General features: G+C 37.0%; 1 protein-coding gene across 2 annotated transcripts in view; it reads right to left on the bottom strand.

Moving 5' to 3' along the window:
* RALGPS2 (Ral GEF with PH domain and SH3 binding motif 2) overlaps window positions 1-17,623 on the bottom strand; it is a 94,006-nt gene that overhangs the window by 71,911 nt on the left and 4,472 nt on the right. For both annotated transcript variants that reach the window (XM_010080517.1, XM_010080518.1), the window contains exons 3-4: window positions 7,328-7,378; window positions 1,487-1,570 (exon numbers count right to left, since the gene is read on the bottom strand). In XM_010080517.1, the coding sequence (XP_010078819.1) occupies window positions 1,487-1,570; window positions 7,328-7,378 (135 nt within the window). The remainder of the gene's footprint in view (window positions 1-1,486; window positions 1,571-7,327; window positions 7,379-17,623) is intronic.

Here is a 17,623-nt window from a genome sequence, read left to right as displayed (position 1 = left end):
CAATGATTTTCTTGATTGATTACTTTAGGTCCAACTATTAGAAACCCCCAGGTAAGTAGGGCAGGTGCCCAACAGGAACTGCACCCTGCTGAGCCAAGATATTCCCAGCTGCCACTGTCTATCCCATAGGAATTCTTGGGTTTCACTGCTCCTGAAAGGATGGTGCATCTAAATACGACATCACTGGTGGAATGAATGAGTCCTTCGCAGTGATGCATTGGGAACCGTAGGCCCACACCACATGAAAAGTTATCCAAGTACTGTCTCAGTAAGTTAAAAGTTGAGGTATAACATGAATAATAAGAACCTGCAACTGAAACAATACTTGCCCCTTTTCCCAGACATCTTTGTTAATCATCTCACTTTTCATTATTGCTTACATTCAGGATATGACCAAATCCTATTACTTTGCACCGACAATACTTACAGTATTTCTTAACCTTCTAATGACTGAAACACTTGTCTGGTCATGGGTTTTGGATATTTGCCTGATTCTCCTCTTGACTGAAGAGAAAATGTTATACTGCAAACTTCTTGTGACTGTACCATCTATTGGAATCTAGGGGGTTTGGGTGAAAAGTGAGAAATTACACAATAAGTGATAGAAAAAAACCTGAAATGTTAGAAGTTTGGTCTGAGTTTTACATGATTAACAAAGATGTCTGTAGATCTGAGACTGGGTACAGAAAATAGGTCTGGAACAGGGCTCGTAAGTTTGGCACATTATTCAACATTTACAAGAGAAGAGATGAAGGTAACAGAATTACTTCATCTGAAACACAAAATATGCTATTACATTAAAAGAAAGGCATTACAGTTTGTTGGCTAGCTACCTACCTGGAGTCCTACAGCTTTAATTGTGGAGAAAGGTAAAATCCTGATCATATTTTTAAAGCTAATTTTACACAGAGAAATTTTTAAGTAAGAAAGCCATAAATCTCAAATACAGTACTTGAAAAGTTATGCCAAATAGAGAATTAAAGAACTAGTTTTGTACAGTAATATTGTTTGGAATTTTAAAAGTTTGCCCAGAATAATCTTAAGAAGTAACCATACTGACAAAAGGCTTATATTTCTACGGACAAAAACATCTTTGCGGAGCAAAAGACACTCAACTAACACAGAAAGAAATTACATCTAATTACTACTCCAGAAATCCTGTATGGTAAGCCTCTAACCTGTAATTATGATTCTGTCTTTATGTAAAGGACAGTCAGCATTTATGTGGGGAAAAAAAAACCCTCTTAATATTTTCCTGTTTAATCAATAACTGCCATTTAAAACAAAACCAAAGCTATTTCTTCGTTACTGTTTTGGTCTTACTGTATATCCTGCAGATAAGGAACTCCTTATAACATATCTTTAAGTTTTAAAGTAATCAGCTGTGATCAGTAACAAATTAATGTGCTAGAACACTCAACTCCCCAGATTTTTTTAAATGTGTACATATAATGACACTGGGGAAAAAAAACCCAACACGACTCACGTGATTGAATCTTCTGGTGAAAGCAACAGCATTTGGTGCAGAACTGTATTTCTCTCTTTTATTCCACCCACAGCTTGCCAGCTCCTGGTAGAACAAAGATGAAAATTGATTTCTTTAAATTAGTGTGTTAACACATGTTCAGAGCCAAAAGCATACAGAGAGACAAATCTTAGTTTCAAAATAACTTAACAGAGCAATAATACATTGAAGTAATAAATATATACACTTTCTGATTTCTTCTATAAATTGAGATTCCACAAGTGTCACCTCTGAATTATCTTATTAGATTTTTAAAATTAATCTTTTGTTGAATTAGAGACTTTTTTAAAAAAGCCTCAGCTCCTATTAGAAACCAGTGAAAAACTCAAGAACCTGAGCTAGGGAGAGCAGCACATTCTTTTGATTTTAATTGCTTTCTGAAGATACGTAAAGTCTACTGAAAACATTGACCTTGTTATCTCAATCTTGACATGTCCCATTATTTTAACTTGGCCTGTTGCCTTGAAGAAATACCAAAGTTGTTATCTTTTGCAGCAACAATGAAAGAAACGCTATTTCCAGCTTCCCTTCCAAAGGAGGCAATTTTAAGTTGAACAACACTCAGCATCTAAACAGTTTTGTGGAGTAAAAGGAAGCAAGGGGATCTGCTTAAAAGTTAAAAAATAAATAAATAAATCACGTGGTTCCTGTACTTAAGTCACCCTAAAAACTGTAGGCCACAACAATCTAACAAATTACTTGTAAAGCCTGAAAAAGCATTACTTTATAATCACAAAATTACAGTGCCTCTTACTTGCCTGTAAAACTTAGCAGTTGGGCAGCTACATCATCTCCCTTGTTTTTTACTACCACTTAATTTCAATAAAGCTGTTTCAATTAAAATAATAACAACCTAAATGTACCAAAATGAGCTCTTCTATTCATATACAATAGCATACAGAAGAGATGCAAATAAATACTGCATACAGCATACAACCTATTCCACAGTGCTACCAAGGAAAATAATCAGTACAGAGACAGCTTAATTATTAAAGTGGCACAATAGCAAAGTACAGTCTTTCCTTTTTATTTATTCTTGCTTTCTCTTCACATCTTCTGCTCTGAAGTGCTCACACTTGCAAGACCTTTCTACCCTGTACAGCCAGCTTTCTTTCCTCTTGACTAGAAACTAAAGTAAAAGTAGTTTCCCTTTGCTGCCTGTCCACAGCTTCTGAGCATTATTACCTGATCACTCTACAAACTCCATTGGTCGCAACCATTTTTCCCTCCTCTAGAACCTGCTCGCCTAAAACCATTGCCCTTGACACCGTTCATCCCACTGCCCTAAGATGCCATCAACAGAAGAGAAGCCACCAAGGTTTTCATCTTCACTGCCTTTGGTCTGGGAGAAGTATGATACAGCCCCAATGAGCACAGACCTGACTCTGCACACACTATTGCAATAAAGCACACTAATTTGCTGAATCAGAATTCAGAAACCGTTCTTATACTTCTATACAAAGACTCATTTCTTCTTTAATTCAAGAGACTGTGTGCTGCCTATTCCATTACTCTAATTCAGGTATGTTTCTCTGATCTTCCTGGAGAACTACACTTTTTCCACCACGAGTTTCCAATCTGAAGTATTCACAAGGATTATTTCCTTAGTCTGCCAGTCAACTCAAGCACAACAGCTACATTACTACAACTACCATTTCCTTACTTTTGTAATTTTAAATTAGGTTCAAGACTGAAAGATTTTGGATCAAGAATACAAGTTAAACTTTCTTCAAAACACATTTTGGTTTTCATTCCTTCTTGAATCTATATAGTTATATTTTCCTTAACAAAATACTATAGGAACACTTAAATTATAACTAGTACTACATGGCAGAAAGAGACTGTGCTTCTCATTAAAATCTTGTCACACAGATCAAAGTGAAAGCTTCAGAAATAGGAAAGAAAAAGCAAGGATTAATAGTAAAACCATTATACAACGTCAGAACAAGTAGAGATGAATAATTAATAAGCAAACTTTTTTTTCCCCACCGCCTAGCCTAGTGAAGCAGAGGGGATAAAGACGTTAAAGACAATAACCCAGTGAAGATTTTCAACATGAGTACATATGGGTAAATAATTTTGGATGATGTACTAAAATATGTAAAATAAGTAATCAGATTTTTCCAATAAAAGCAAGTTAATGTGTTCTGCAAGGGACATCTGGCATTTAGTTAACATTGATGTAGCTACCAGCAGCACAACTGAGCAAGTCTATGACTACCTTTCTGCTTTACAGTCCCTGCTCTCTAGAAAGCCACAACTACCACAAGAAAAAGAAAACAAAAAATAACACACCGCTTGTCATTCATGGGGAACAGATGAAAATCATATCATTGTCTTGGGGTACTCCATCTTTTTTTTTGTTTCCGAAAAATGAAAACGCAAATCAGGGGCTTTCATACAGACAGAAGTTTATGCAGCAGAGGTGTGTTCTCGATTATCTTCATTTCTTACACTGCACCCCCCAATTATTAATTAACAAACAAACAGTAATTCCTTCTACTTTCTTTTCTCTGAAGTAACTTGCAGGCACTTTTAATGATGAAGAAAGGTGGTTTCCAGTATTGCTTGGAGTGATACAGTCAGCTTAAAGCTCAGGCAGAGGATCATGTCACTACTTACTGTCTAAGCCATGGTAACTGTTCAAGTCCGTGCTTCTCGCTCACCCTAAATCTAAGTGATCCACCATACCTTAATCCTGAGTGATGTGGGCTACACTCAGCTCCCTGCCCATTTTTTCCCAAGAGCATGAAACAGGAAGCTGTAGTGGGTGATGTGTAGGAACTCTAGCACACATAGGAACCCACAACAGCTGTATGAAATTTGAATACAGGCAGAAAGAATGACATTTATTTGCTAGAGAGAGAGGCAAAAGGCTGTAGAAGTATACAACTGTGTGCTAGGAGTGTGTTCATTGATTTTGCTGCTAAAAGAAAAATGACTACATACTGCTGTAAAAAAAGAGTGTTATTTGGCTCTGGTTTTTGTTAAGATAAGCAAGATGAAATTCTGATTTTGCTTTTTAAAAAACAAACCTACAATACTTTAAGATAATATTTTAACACAATGAAGATGAAGCAACACAATGATTTAGATAGTCAAGAAAAACTCTGATATTTAAAGAATACTGCTCACACACTTCCTTAAGATGGTGAAAATTCATCTCCAGTTATTTTAAAAATTAAGCATCTTGGAATATATCTCTCAGAAGCCTTCTTTGGGAAAAATTGAAAACACATTAAAGGCTAAAAATATTAATTCATATACCATTCTACAGAGTTTGGAAGCAGACAGACTCACAGCCTGTATAACAAAAGATTTGTCGGTGAATTACAACAATCTATAATAAACACACAGCTTTTAAATCTTGTCACACTGGGAAAGATGTTGTTCATCATCTATCACACATGGGGGTGAGAGCTCTGAAATTTGATTCTAAATAGAGCATCTACTAGAACTGATATCAAAAAACCAAATGCTATCAATGCCTTTTAGTCACTCATTAAAGCCTCAGTTTAGAAGCCCTTTTCTACAGGTGAAATCAGCTCAACATTGTTTTCTTTTCTAATTACAAATTCAACAAGGTTTGAGTGCACACGTCAAGGTACGCGTAAAGATTTAAAACCTGAATCACGATACAGATATGGTACATATATTCTGGTAGACACTTCAAAGAAACTCAGAAACCTACAACACTTCATTACTCTGCTGTCAAGACATCTTTAGGTAAACTAAGTGTTCCACGTCTGTTTTCCCCATCTGCAAAGCACAAGGCAAGGATTTTAATTGTGTCTAGCTTCTTCTGACCTGAAAGTTCATCTGTATGCCCCTTTTTCATAGGGGATTAATGTGGTTTAGAGGCATATCAGATACAAGACTACAAACCTCTGTCTACCTGTGAAGGAGCACTGATGGACAGATAATACTTGCATGTCATCAGTGCCGTCAACTGCTTTCATGCAAACACTTGAGAAGTGTCAAAACAGCTACCTTTCCTCATGTGGATATCTTCCAGTGGAGGTATCACAAGAATTTTTCTTATGCAGTACATACAGATTTTTAAAGGAATTACTTTCTAGATACATTCACCTACTCTCCCACAGTTTTTCCTTTAGATATGTTACATTATTTTATTCTGCTTTTCCCCTTTATGGTTTACAATAATAAGTTAGAACAGCCAACAAAATTAAATGTGCTTTCTTGACATTTCTTCTCATCTCCCAGAGACTTTCTTTAGCTCTGCTCACACAGCAATCTGGCATACAGGAGGTAGCATCAAAAGAGCAACAAATTAGGCGGTATGGAGTACTGGATCACTGCTGCTATATCTAACTTGCTTGCTTCTTTGTCGTTATTAAACAGCTGACTGCTCATCCTGTGCAGTGCTGGAAGCAGATTGCAAAGAAGAAACTACCATCAAGCTCAAGTAGTTGAATTTCTTTATCAGCAGATCATTAGAAAAAGTCCTGACTAGTTAAATTGGTGGTTTGAATTTTTGATATCCAGTCCTTTGAAGCTCGGTGTAATGAGAGATGAGACACTGCATAGAAGCAGCCAGAGCTTATTCAAATTCAGTACTCGGGACTGGTGGGAACCCTACATAGCAGTAATGTTTAACATTAGGAAAAGAAGTACACAAACACACCTATGAGTAAAACAATTAAGAGAATCAGATAAAAGGGTAAAATGCTTTAAAGTTTTGGAAAAGAGCTTTAAAAAAAGAGCTATCCTATTAGAAGATCAGAATCAGTATATTCTGCCAATCAAAAAGACTCTAAGGATGCCTAAAAAAAGAAGTCAGAGAGATCAAATGGGAGGTTCTTTGAAGGATTAAAAAAAAAAAAAAACCACCCAAACCCAAACAAAAAAACACCCAAAAAACCCACACAAATCCACATGGGTTGAGAAATAGCTTGCTAAAATCATAAAAGCTAAATCATGATAACGTTTTCAAGTCCAGATCAAAAGGAAGCCTTCAAAAAGTTTTTGAGTACACAAATGATGTTATCAATAATCACAACCAAGAGACTGAGCAAGTTTCTCCAGTTGAAGCAAAATGTTCTTCAGCATGCCACAAGAGTGACATGACAAAAGCCTGCTGCCAATAAAATAGCTTATGATAGCCTTAAGGTGACTGATGAGCTGAAAAAGACTTCCACACTACTGATGAAGTGGACAATAAACTGAAAAATAAACCTTCGAAAGGGCAAAACAACGCCCACAGGAAAATGCTAATTGTACAGAAACAAGGATAAACAAATTCATCATGTATTATAGTCACTGTGAAGATTCTGAAAACATCAACTCAAGTCAAAAAGGAATATGGCATTACATATAAACAAAACAGAGAAGACAAATCATCAATATATTATCCCAATATATCCACAGATCACACCCAACCCATCTTGAATACAAGATGCCAACACAGCCGTTTTTCCAAAAAAGAGATGAACCAGTTAGGGAAACACAATACAGGATGAAGTATGGCATGAGGTACCAGGAGCTGAAACCTAAAACGTTATGATCAGAATAGTCAAATCAAGATGTTTATCATTCAGAAACCTTAAAACCCAGATACTTCACCTCTAGCACTGGCTGACCGTATTTAAATACCAATACTACATTCCCCAAACAATTAGTTCCAGATATTTTTGTGTTATAAAATATTCTGCTTCAGAGATGTATGAACTGGGAAAAAAATTAAGATTTATTGACATATTTACACTTTGCAATTACAGACTTTAAACACTAGCATAACTTATTTTCATTTAAATTTGAAGACAAAACCAATGAAATACTTACCTCTGGCTGAATTGCTTTAAATACAGGGACATCCATCAGCGTTATCTGACCCTGAAATAAAAAAAAATTATCATAAGTTAAGCTCAAAATTAACCTTGCATTTCATTAAGGTGCTGTGCTGCATAAGAACTGTATTTGTTCTGTTTCCTTTTATTATTTGACTTTCATTTTGCAGCTAATTTCAGAGGTTTTGGCTCCTACCACAGAGCCATCCTGCAAAATGTCATGAATAAAGTGCTCCAAATTTTACATTTAATAAACAAACTATGAGAAATTATTCTCAGGAGCATAATCCTGCCCTTATGTAGGCAAGTCAGAGCTTCAATTCAAAAAGACTGTATAAGCAACTTTCCAAGAAGACAAGGAACTAACTTTAGTTGTTCAAGGGTAGTTTCTCTTCAAACTCTGAACCTTAGTCTAGGTGTTACACAATTCCATTGAAACATCCCTAAAATTTTTCAATGAATACTTGAACCATATTTGAATAACCAAACTAACTGTTCAGTTGCACAGCAACAGTTAAATACAGCCATCTCACTTCCAGCAAGGCAGAACCAGTAAGCACATTTTCATCCTGGGATGTCTGTTCAGCTTTGAAAAGGGTAAAGAGGAACATATCGAGTCAAAGACCAGGTTTTGCATTTTGAAACACATTTACAGATCCTTATTTTAAGGATACAATTTAGGATTGGTGCCTGCTTATGTATTCAAAAGAAACCATTTATTTCAACAAGTATGTAGGTAGCCCAGAAATGTTAGATACCACAAATACCCTTTTAGCAGTGAATCCAGAGACCTGGTTTGGCTTCCTCAGAGACGAGCTGCACAGCTTTATTCCCATTTCCTTCAAAACAGCGGTTCCTCATTTATTATTTCCTCATTTACCACTCTGTGGTACATGGTGACAGCTTTGTAACTCTCACAAATTGCAATTTTCATTGAACGCCATTGCGGGACAGAAGAATAACTTTTAGATGAAGTCAGCCTTGTAGAAAAAATTTAACTAGGATGCTCTAGTTGAAAGCAAGCAGGTGCAAAGAGATGCATCTGCTCTAATGAGAGTACCTGCTTTAATAAGACAAGAAGTGATGAGTTTTGCCAAAGATGACCAAATCTGCATTTGGTAGCAGATCTCCTTGACCTCTAAATCTATTTTTAGGTATGAATTCTAGCAATCAAACATGACCATATAAAAATGATATACATCAGTCCCAGTTTCTGTAACTGACACACTGGACACAACACTCTACTATTCTGCAGTACAACATCATAGAAGTAACAAGCCCCTTATGAGTTTCCTTTTTACAAACTTTCTTGCCTGGGCTCTGCTCTAGTTAGCTGCTCCTTGTTCCAAGCAATGACATAATGATGTTTTAAAGCTCTATTAGATTTTTCTAATCTTGGGCTAAAGTGAGATTAAACTAGAACAATTTCGTAAATCCACACAATCAACTACAAATAACATACACTCAAAAATGTGCATGTCTGAACAGCTTTCTAACAGCAAATCCTGTACAAACTTTCACATAAGACATCCTTGGTCCTGTAACATAAACACACTCACATGTGGTATGAGGCATATGATTTGTACCTGCTATTCATTAATTCTCACAAGCTATTTAAATGCCAAGTTAAAAATTCATCTCCAAACTACCATTTTTAAATGTGATTTAACAATTGACTGATCAGCTGCAGCATCTGTCTTGACAGCACAAAGTATACCGTACCTTAAAAGTTTAAATGAAGGCAAGTATAGCAGACAGACGTACCCCAAAAATTTGTTTTAAGAAGTAGCAGCCATTAGTAATAACGGAAGTCAGGAATGTAGTAGCCCAAAATACTCTTTGCCTTCAACATAACTTCTCTATTTCCTTGCATCTGTAGCAACCACAGTAAAATACACACAATAAAATTTTGCCAAAACCAAAAGTACTTTCAAAATAAAAGCAACCTTGGTAACCAAAACCACTCTATTCTTTTATTATCAAGCCTTAGCAAAATGACTTAATTTCAAGGGTTTCTTTTCCTAAAATCAAGGACTCTTCCAGCATTTTTCTTTAAGATCATCAAGGTTAGAAACACAGAAAACTTCACACGAAGTCTTCCTTCAAGAGGGGTAGCTTTACCTTGCCACAAAAAGTACCAATAGCCGCAAGTCACTCCTAGCAAGGTAAGTGCACAAATTTGTGAAAGTGGGCCCACAGAATGTAAACCATTCCAGCTACAGTTAATAAAACTTTGCTCTTGAAGGATTTTGAACTTGTGTCCAGACAATGCTGGTAATGTTTTGTGCTATTTCCCACCTTTTCCTAACCTGAACAGGTTACCTGGACAGGACCCTTGGACAGTGACAGAAGCACCACTTTCCTAAAAGTCACAACACGCCTGACAATGCTCTGCTATAGGTGAAAGGTATGGCTGGATCTTTATGTTACTGTCCCAGGTTAAGCTGAGACAGAGTTAACTTTTTTCATAATAGCTAGCACAGCTAGGGGCTGTGTTTTGAATTTGTGCTCAGAAGAAAGCTGATAAAAAGTGATGTTTACGCAGCTGCCAAGGTCTTTCAGCTTCTCTGGCTGTCTGCAAACAGGAGAAGCTGGGAGGGAGCACAGCCCCAGTTACTAGCCCAGGATTTGATCTTAGGTTCGGGATTGAGACCCAAAGTGGCCAGTAATCTATTCCATAACATACACGTCATGCCCAGTATATAGGTGATATATACCGGAAGACTGGCCCTTTTTGGTTCCGGATCTCTTTTTTTTGCTCCGGGTCATCTTGCTCCAGGTGGTCGCTCTCCCAAGGCCTTTCGCCCCCACCCCAGTTAGCTCTTGGTCTGGGACGCTCGACTGTTATCTCCATTCCGTGAGTGCAGTTTTGGGACATGGCCTCTTGTGAGCTATTATGAAGAAAGTTAACTCTGTCTCAGCCTAAGCCAGGACAGTTACACACAGAAGAGCTTTAGAAACTTCTAAATATGTCATAGATGTCATTCTTGGTTATGTTACACTGTACCTGGATAAGCGAATACAGCTTCATCTTGACAATTTAATAGCATGCTCTCTTATTTGAGATATCTACATTTAAGGCTCTTTTAAGGAAACAAATATGCAAGGCATGCCTTTACTGGAGCAGGGAAAGACATCTGACCAGTAGAGGGAACAAGATCTTTCTCCAAAAGCACAATACTTAAGAAGGGGGCAGGGAAAATCTGGCTAACTAATTTCTAGAGTTAAAATGGACTTGAAGCTAATAATCATCCTAAAAGGAGCTGAAGTCCAAGTTTATTTATTTCTAAATCCTACTTAACATTTTAAGATTATAAACTGAGAATGCCAAAGAAAAGGGCTTCCCTATGAGGGCAGCACTTATCTAAATACAGAAAGTCTGTACCAGTGGATATTTGGGGGCGCGCGTTATTTCTAAAGTTCCCCCTCTCCAGGAAGGAACTAAATCCATCCCAGTTCTGTAAGTCACCTAACCACATACCCACAGCTGTGCAGGAACAAGCACCAAGGAATTACCCTTTCCCACCCGCAGAGAACACTTACGAGACACAGTGACAGAAGGAAAGTATGGATCCATTTCTCTCACCTGATCCAACCCTGACCATAGAGGAGCCACAATTTAGAGCAAGAGTTAACTCTTCCTTTTGATTTCCAAGGTGAAGAATCCCGATTTGAAACATCAGCCATAGAACTCAATCTCTACTCTCCTGTTTGCCTGCTAAAGTATATCAAGCTTTTTCAGAGATGTATTGTTTTAGGTAAATACAGGGCTGAATGAATGTATCACTATGCTCCCCAATAAAATAACTTAATTAGAAAATTGGTTGGGGTGGAGTAGGGAAGATGAAACTAAAAGAATGGGCACTTCAGTAAAATTTGAATACAGGGTACGTTAGAACATCCTTACAAACAACCCAGCTATTTCAATACAAATTCTCCTCACTAAAACAAGATTACAACAGTACAATAAAAGTGAGCCAGGAAACTGATTCATTGTTCACAGAGAAGAGAGAATGCTTAAAAATAAATATTATTTTTCTTCCCAGCTCTCCAGAATTTGTCATCTTAATAACTTGAACTGTCTTAGCTAAATTAGAACATTACTTGCTTCAGTGGTGACTGCTAAACCAATTATGACTTCAAGATAGGATCAATACCCACTACTTATGAAACAAAGACTGTTATTACAACTTTGCACCAGAATTCACATATGAAAACAAATGCCTACATTTTAAGTAGGGAATGGTATATTAACATTGGGAAAAAAGAAAACAAACTACACTCGCCAAAGTTCAAGATTAATATTCACTACTAAAAAGATTTTATATTGGTATTAAGAACATTAGAGTAGAAAAAACCATACCTCTAGCACTAGCTGAACATATTAGCCAAGAACTAAAAGAAAACCCAGAAGTTTTAACAGAGAAACTTTTCCAATATCACACTGATATCAGACTGATTTTTTTTTTTGCTTGGTTGGTTTACGCATCTTTCTGCTTTCACTAAAAGCAACATCCATCTTCAATAACTCTGTATCACATTACCACTTGTTGAAGAAACATTCCTTAGTGAGATTCCTTTCTTAGCTTCCAATTTCCATTAAGAGTTCCAAGCAGTTAAAACATCGTTCACAATTCAAGAGGCAAGTGACTGATAGCTGAATACCGAAAGCTGATGGATATGAAGCCATTTGGGTTTGTAAGTATGGCAGTGTACCTCACATAAGAGTTTTTAAAGTTTTTTAAACATTAACTTATTCATATTTATAAGTCTAAGACTTAACGGAATTTTTACCATTTTAAGGGTGCTTGCTCACTGTGAAGTAAAAAATAAAGCAAACCGAAAGGCTGGCATTAATAGTGCATGAATAGCACTGGAAATGTCAAAACTTAGAAAATAATTTATGATATTTATGTTAAATGCTATTGCTCAGCTCTTACAAAAAAAGTAAATTCTACCATGATCAAATCATGGGCAATTTAAACCCCAATACACAAGCCACTGATTTGGTTTGTGTAGCAAAGGGACACAATGCACCAACTTTTCTCATTCTAGCTCCTGAATCCAGCCAATACAAACTCCTGGATAGCTCCCTCTCCTAAACGTGGTTTAGTGTTTTAATATCCAAAAAAATTGCAAGGGTTCACATCAATTTGTTACACGAAGCAAGTCAGCCATAACTTCTGTTTGAGTTGTCAGCTCCATATATTTAAAAAAAATAAAATCACATATGCAATACAAAACCTTGAATGTATTCTTACTCATAATTTAAGTAAGCATCCTGATTACACAAAGACAGGGAAAGTTGGTATTTTCTACCTTTCCAGAAGTCTACCAAGTTCATTTACATATATTAAAGAACTTCTTCATTGCTCAGGCAGTGAAAGAGCTGAATGGAAGTTTTGTGTTTATGTTTACCCTAGATTCTAGATAACAAACATTAATACGATTAGAAGAGGTATGTTTCTAATGCACAACTAACATATTTACCAATCTTCAATGACTTGAAGAACCCTACAAGAGAAAACCATCTTTTAAAAACAGTGAAACAGTGAATTATCATCTTGAAATTAAGACATTGGAATGACAGTTGGAAGACCACTTTTTACCCCCCTGCACAGCCCCGGGAGCTTTTGCATGTAATTGAAAGACCTTGCCTGGGGACAGTCCCCAACAAAATATTATAGCTCTCCTGGGTGTTGAGATGTTGGACTTGTTAATAAGTACTTCAAAATACTAAACTTACTCACATATAGTTTCACATACAGATAAAGAAATTGACCTCTTTCTCAGGTGAGGTTGCCAGGCTAGAAATTTTACAACCAGATGATTAAGAGCCATACCTCACCGTGCTTCTTTGAGGAATACGGAGAAGCTCAAAGAAGAGAAATTTTAAAGTATTCCCCAATTCCTTCTCTCCGAACGCATATGGATTACCCTCTTTCCATAAAACCCTGTAACTTAAGAACTTCTTGTTGCAGTTAACACCACTGCATTGAGCTCCTCTCCATGCCCCTGTATGAAAGTTCTCATTTGATCTGGACTATAATCCCACCTTTCTAGTCCCTAGAGCTTCTCAAGCATGAACGCTTTCTGTCAGGCTACTTGCTGTACTACAAGTTTTCCTGCCATGTACCTACTGTGAGGACAGGGCACTTCCCAGAGAGCTCCTGGACAGAGACTCTCCTTGTGAAAAGAAAAACTAAGTTTCTGTCTGAGAGGAAAAAATAAAATGCCTACATTTCGGTTATTGAAGAATACTGCCATAATCTGATTTTCCTTGAAGCCATGTTGGTTCAAGCAGCACTTCATAAATTGTTCCCTAATCTGAATTTTTAGAAGGAATTATATTTAAGCCTTCCAACTTGGCTTAGCACTGTCTCTCTGGGCTGCCAGAATAATTTTCCTCGCTGAAAAAATAGCTAAGCTTCTGTTAAGCACTGCATCAGTAGGAGAGTAATTCTGCTGTCCAAAATGAACACTGGGGGATTAAAGTTCCTGTGTCGAAACTCTACTTGTTTTCTCACAAAGTCTGGTCCAGAGCTTTTATCAGTAACAGTTCCTCCACACACTATAATAAAGTTCCTTCTTCTTGCTCTCATTGGGAGCATACTTACTCTTTAGCTTTAGCATTCTTTTGTAAAATTAAGCTAACAAGAACACGTACAAGCAGAAGTTCTTTATCATAAAAAGCTCCTAGGGCCCAGAAATTGACTTTGTTCAAACTGCTCTCAGATGCAGCAGACAGACTTGCCTCAAACTCCCTAATCCACTGACAACCAGCCTCAGGAGAGGCCAAAACCAACATTACTGCCAGGAACCGCGTAGCACAACTCACACCAGTAGCTGTGCAGGGACTTCCAGAGGGGACTGTGAATCTGCCAGAGTTCTGCACGAGAGAAAGTTCTCCTGGGGGGAACCTCAGGCCAGTTTAAGTTATTTTTGTTCTGTTCAAAGTGGCAAAAAATGTGTTTGTTGAACCCCACACACCTCAAGACTTATTTCTGCACTTTTATTACACACGTGATGCGGTTCCAGAACTCTCGAGACCTGCTTCCTTTACAAAACACACTTTCATGCTCTTTTTTCAGATACAGATAACTCAATATTTAACTGTTGTAAGAACTTCTGAGAAAAATTTCTTTTTTCACCTGAACATATTTTAAAATAAGCTTTATTCGTATATTGTTTCAAAATTAAGCAATATTCTTTTTTACAACATTCATTTGACAAAGCTTAACTGGAATCAAAAAGAAAATAATTACACATACATCTTAATGTGAATTTACTTTATAGTGCTTTCAGAGACTAGGGCAAAGAATAAAGAATCCTTCTTAGATAACTAGGTGGAAAAAAAAGCAATAGATTTATACAGCGGCGCTTCACTTAATTCTACCTCAAATATTTACACCACTGTGGCTAAGTTGAAGTATAAAATGGAAAAGTGAGTCAAAAAGTAATAAACAGTCAAATAATTAAACAGTAGCAGTCTAAGGAATAAAAATTTACTGTAAAGCAAAAAATAAATATTTCTTCAACTTGAGGTTCGCCAGCTTCTTAATTTGGAGCCCATGTCCCCCAAGCATTTTCCTTTTTTCTTTCGGTCTCACCAGCCCCCATTCCTACTGCCACTGCACCATTAACATATCCTTCCCCCATAAATTGTGCCCTGTACACTCAAAACCACACTTCTCCCCTCAACGAAACTGGACAGCATTCACTGTAACTGTGTCTACCCTGTACACACACAACGGCTCCATCGGCAGGGCCAGACACCAGTGGGTAATCCTGGCACCAATTTGTTTTGTGGCTTTCAGCTGTTTAATAAAGAAGTGAGCAGTGATCAGCCTAAAAGCAGGTATTTAAAACAGAGACAGTCTCCTTATTAGTTACAGCTAGAAAGCTGTCTGTAGAATCCCTCGCAGAAAACAAACATGTCCTACTTCATACTCACTGAGTGGGATTCTTTCTCCCCCCAAAATTATGAAACACTGAAACACGCAGTCATTCAATACCTCCCCTGTAAACTTTGTTTTGTAAGCTGCAGGGGATAAAGCAAATTATACATTTGCCACTGCAGCAGTTACGCCTGAAGATCTCACCTGTTCCAGCTATAACTTGGCGCTTTCTAAAGCAGTCTTCAACCTCACAAAGAACAAAACACCTGGTTGGTAATGACTGTATAACTGGACTATTACATATATTACAATAATAATTTCCGTTACTGTTCAAACTAGACCCCTTGAAGGGCTGGAGTACTTTTACTAGAAAGTTAGTACAAGACTAAACAAGGGACCATTACATGAAACGGCACACCAACTGTGTATTCAGGATAGCGTTAGATGACTGCCAAAGGGAAGAACACAGAAATAAAATCACCAAAAATATTTACACTTGGGCTTCTCCTTGGCTTGGTAAGCAGCTTCTTGAAAATAGAGGATTACAAGCAATAGCTTTTGTAGTCCAACTTGTCTCTTACCCACTAACTGACTAAACAGATCTAGTTTTGAAATAGCAGTGATGTCTCTAACACAGCAGGAACTGCAAAGACATCTTTGTCTCATATCGGTATTGAAACCACTAGCATGAATCCTATTTCCAGTATGTCTCAAACTTAATTATCTTTCATATTTTTGCTCTTCTTTCTCCAGAATAACTGTAATTGTCCCACCTGTGCAGCGACCCATTTTATATCAGAATGTGACACACATAAGGTACAGGATGAGACCTCCCAAAGCTGATGTTGACTTTATCAGTTAACTCTCATCTTTGCACAACCTGTGCACTGGAATTCGTTCTGACTGGAGCCAAGGTTTCCTAACCGTGAGACAGCTGGCTCACTAGCTCTTGTGCAGCAACCTGCTTTTATTGCCGTTTTACTGGCTTTATCACATTCTTTTCTCTTCATTAATAGCACAGTTTCTCTTCATTAATAAGGTTAATGCTTAAATGATTCATTAATATCCATTAATAATTAATAAATTATTTCATCAGTTTAAAACTTTAAAAGAAATTGTTGTTGGTTTTTTTTTTTTTTATTTAAACAGTATTCATTCTGCTGTTGATAGAATTCAGCCTTCACTAAGTCACAGATTTCAGGAATCTGCTCTGCATCTGTTTTACAGGAGCTATCGCTAAATCAGAAGTTTTCTCATACTTTGAAAAAGCAACTGGTAGCATATCCATGTCTAATCTGAGAGGTACATACCCACTATTATAATGAAAACCTTACTAACACAGTTTTGCATTCTCATCAGTGCTGGTATCCTCAAGAGCTTGGCCACACTGCATCACCTGGTAGTCTTCACATTAACACTGAGATCCAGATGAAGACTTTTACTTCTCTGTTATGGTAGTACTAAAACCAGGAAGCATAAGGAAATGGACAACAAAATAAAAAAACATTAAGGGTCAAAGGTACTTTTCCTCCAAAGTACCCACGTTTCTAGCAAATTTACTTCTATAACCTTCAGCAAGAATGATCAGAAAAAGACAGCATTCAAAGCAAGCAAGCGCTACTGGAAAAGCAGATAAACTTGCTGGGGGAAACAAACAATAATGAAGAAAAGCACCTGGATACAGAAACATTGAAAAAGAAATGAAATTAATATAGCCTTGCCAAAGGGCTGAACACTGACTATTGGCAATTTTGCTCAATTGTTCAGAATTCTATCTAAAAGACATTTCAGATGCATTTACAGTAAATGAAACCTGATATGAAGAGCTAGATACTTGAAAAGGGAGAAGGCTAAGAGTAAAGATGTTTTATTTTGGGGAATTGAGAAAACAGCAAAATTATACCAGGTAGTATGTATAAACCAAAAATAAACCACAGGTTTGTAACTGTAATGTTAAATGCTTAAAGGATTCCTGTTTGTGACTGAAACAATATCCAGTTTGAGGCATAATACGAAAACAGAAAAAACCACTGGATTTTAATAAAGATTTTTCTCTAACAAGGATTTACTAAGTAGGTAACATTTAGAACACCCATGAAATTAAAAGGTTATGATAGATGAAGGATTAGACAGCCGAGGACAGTAGAGCAAAAGGATTACGAAATGCAATACCAGACAAAGCAGTTTTGTCTATTTTGCTGTCCAAGTGAGTGACAGCAACTCCACAGAGACTAAGTGACCTACTCTGCTGATCAACAGCATCCACAGGCTAAACAGCAGAGCCATTCAAAGGAACCTGTAGCTCTTCTGGCCTGAACGCATAATTCCACTTGAATTCATGCCCCTAGCCTCAAATTCCTTAAGTACTTACATTTACTTAGTACTTAAATTCC

The sequence above is a fragment of the Pterocles gutturalis genome, unplaced genomic scaffold (genome assembly GCF_000699245.1).
Source record: "Pterocles gutturalis isolate BGI_N339 unplaced genomic scaffold, ASM69924v1 scaffold19559, whole genome shotgun sequence".
NCBI lineage: Eukaryota > Metazoa > Chordata > Aves > Pterocliformes > Pteroclidae > Pterocles > Pterocles gutturalis.
This window is presented reverse-complemented; position numbering and strand designations above follow the sequence as displayed.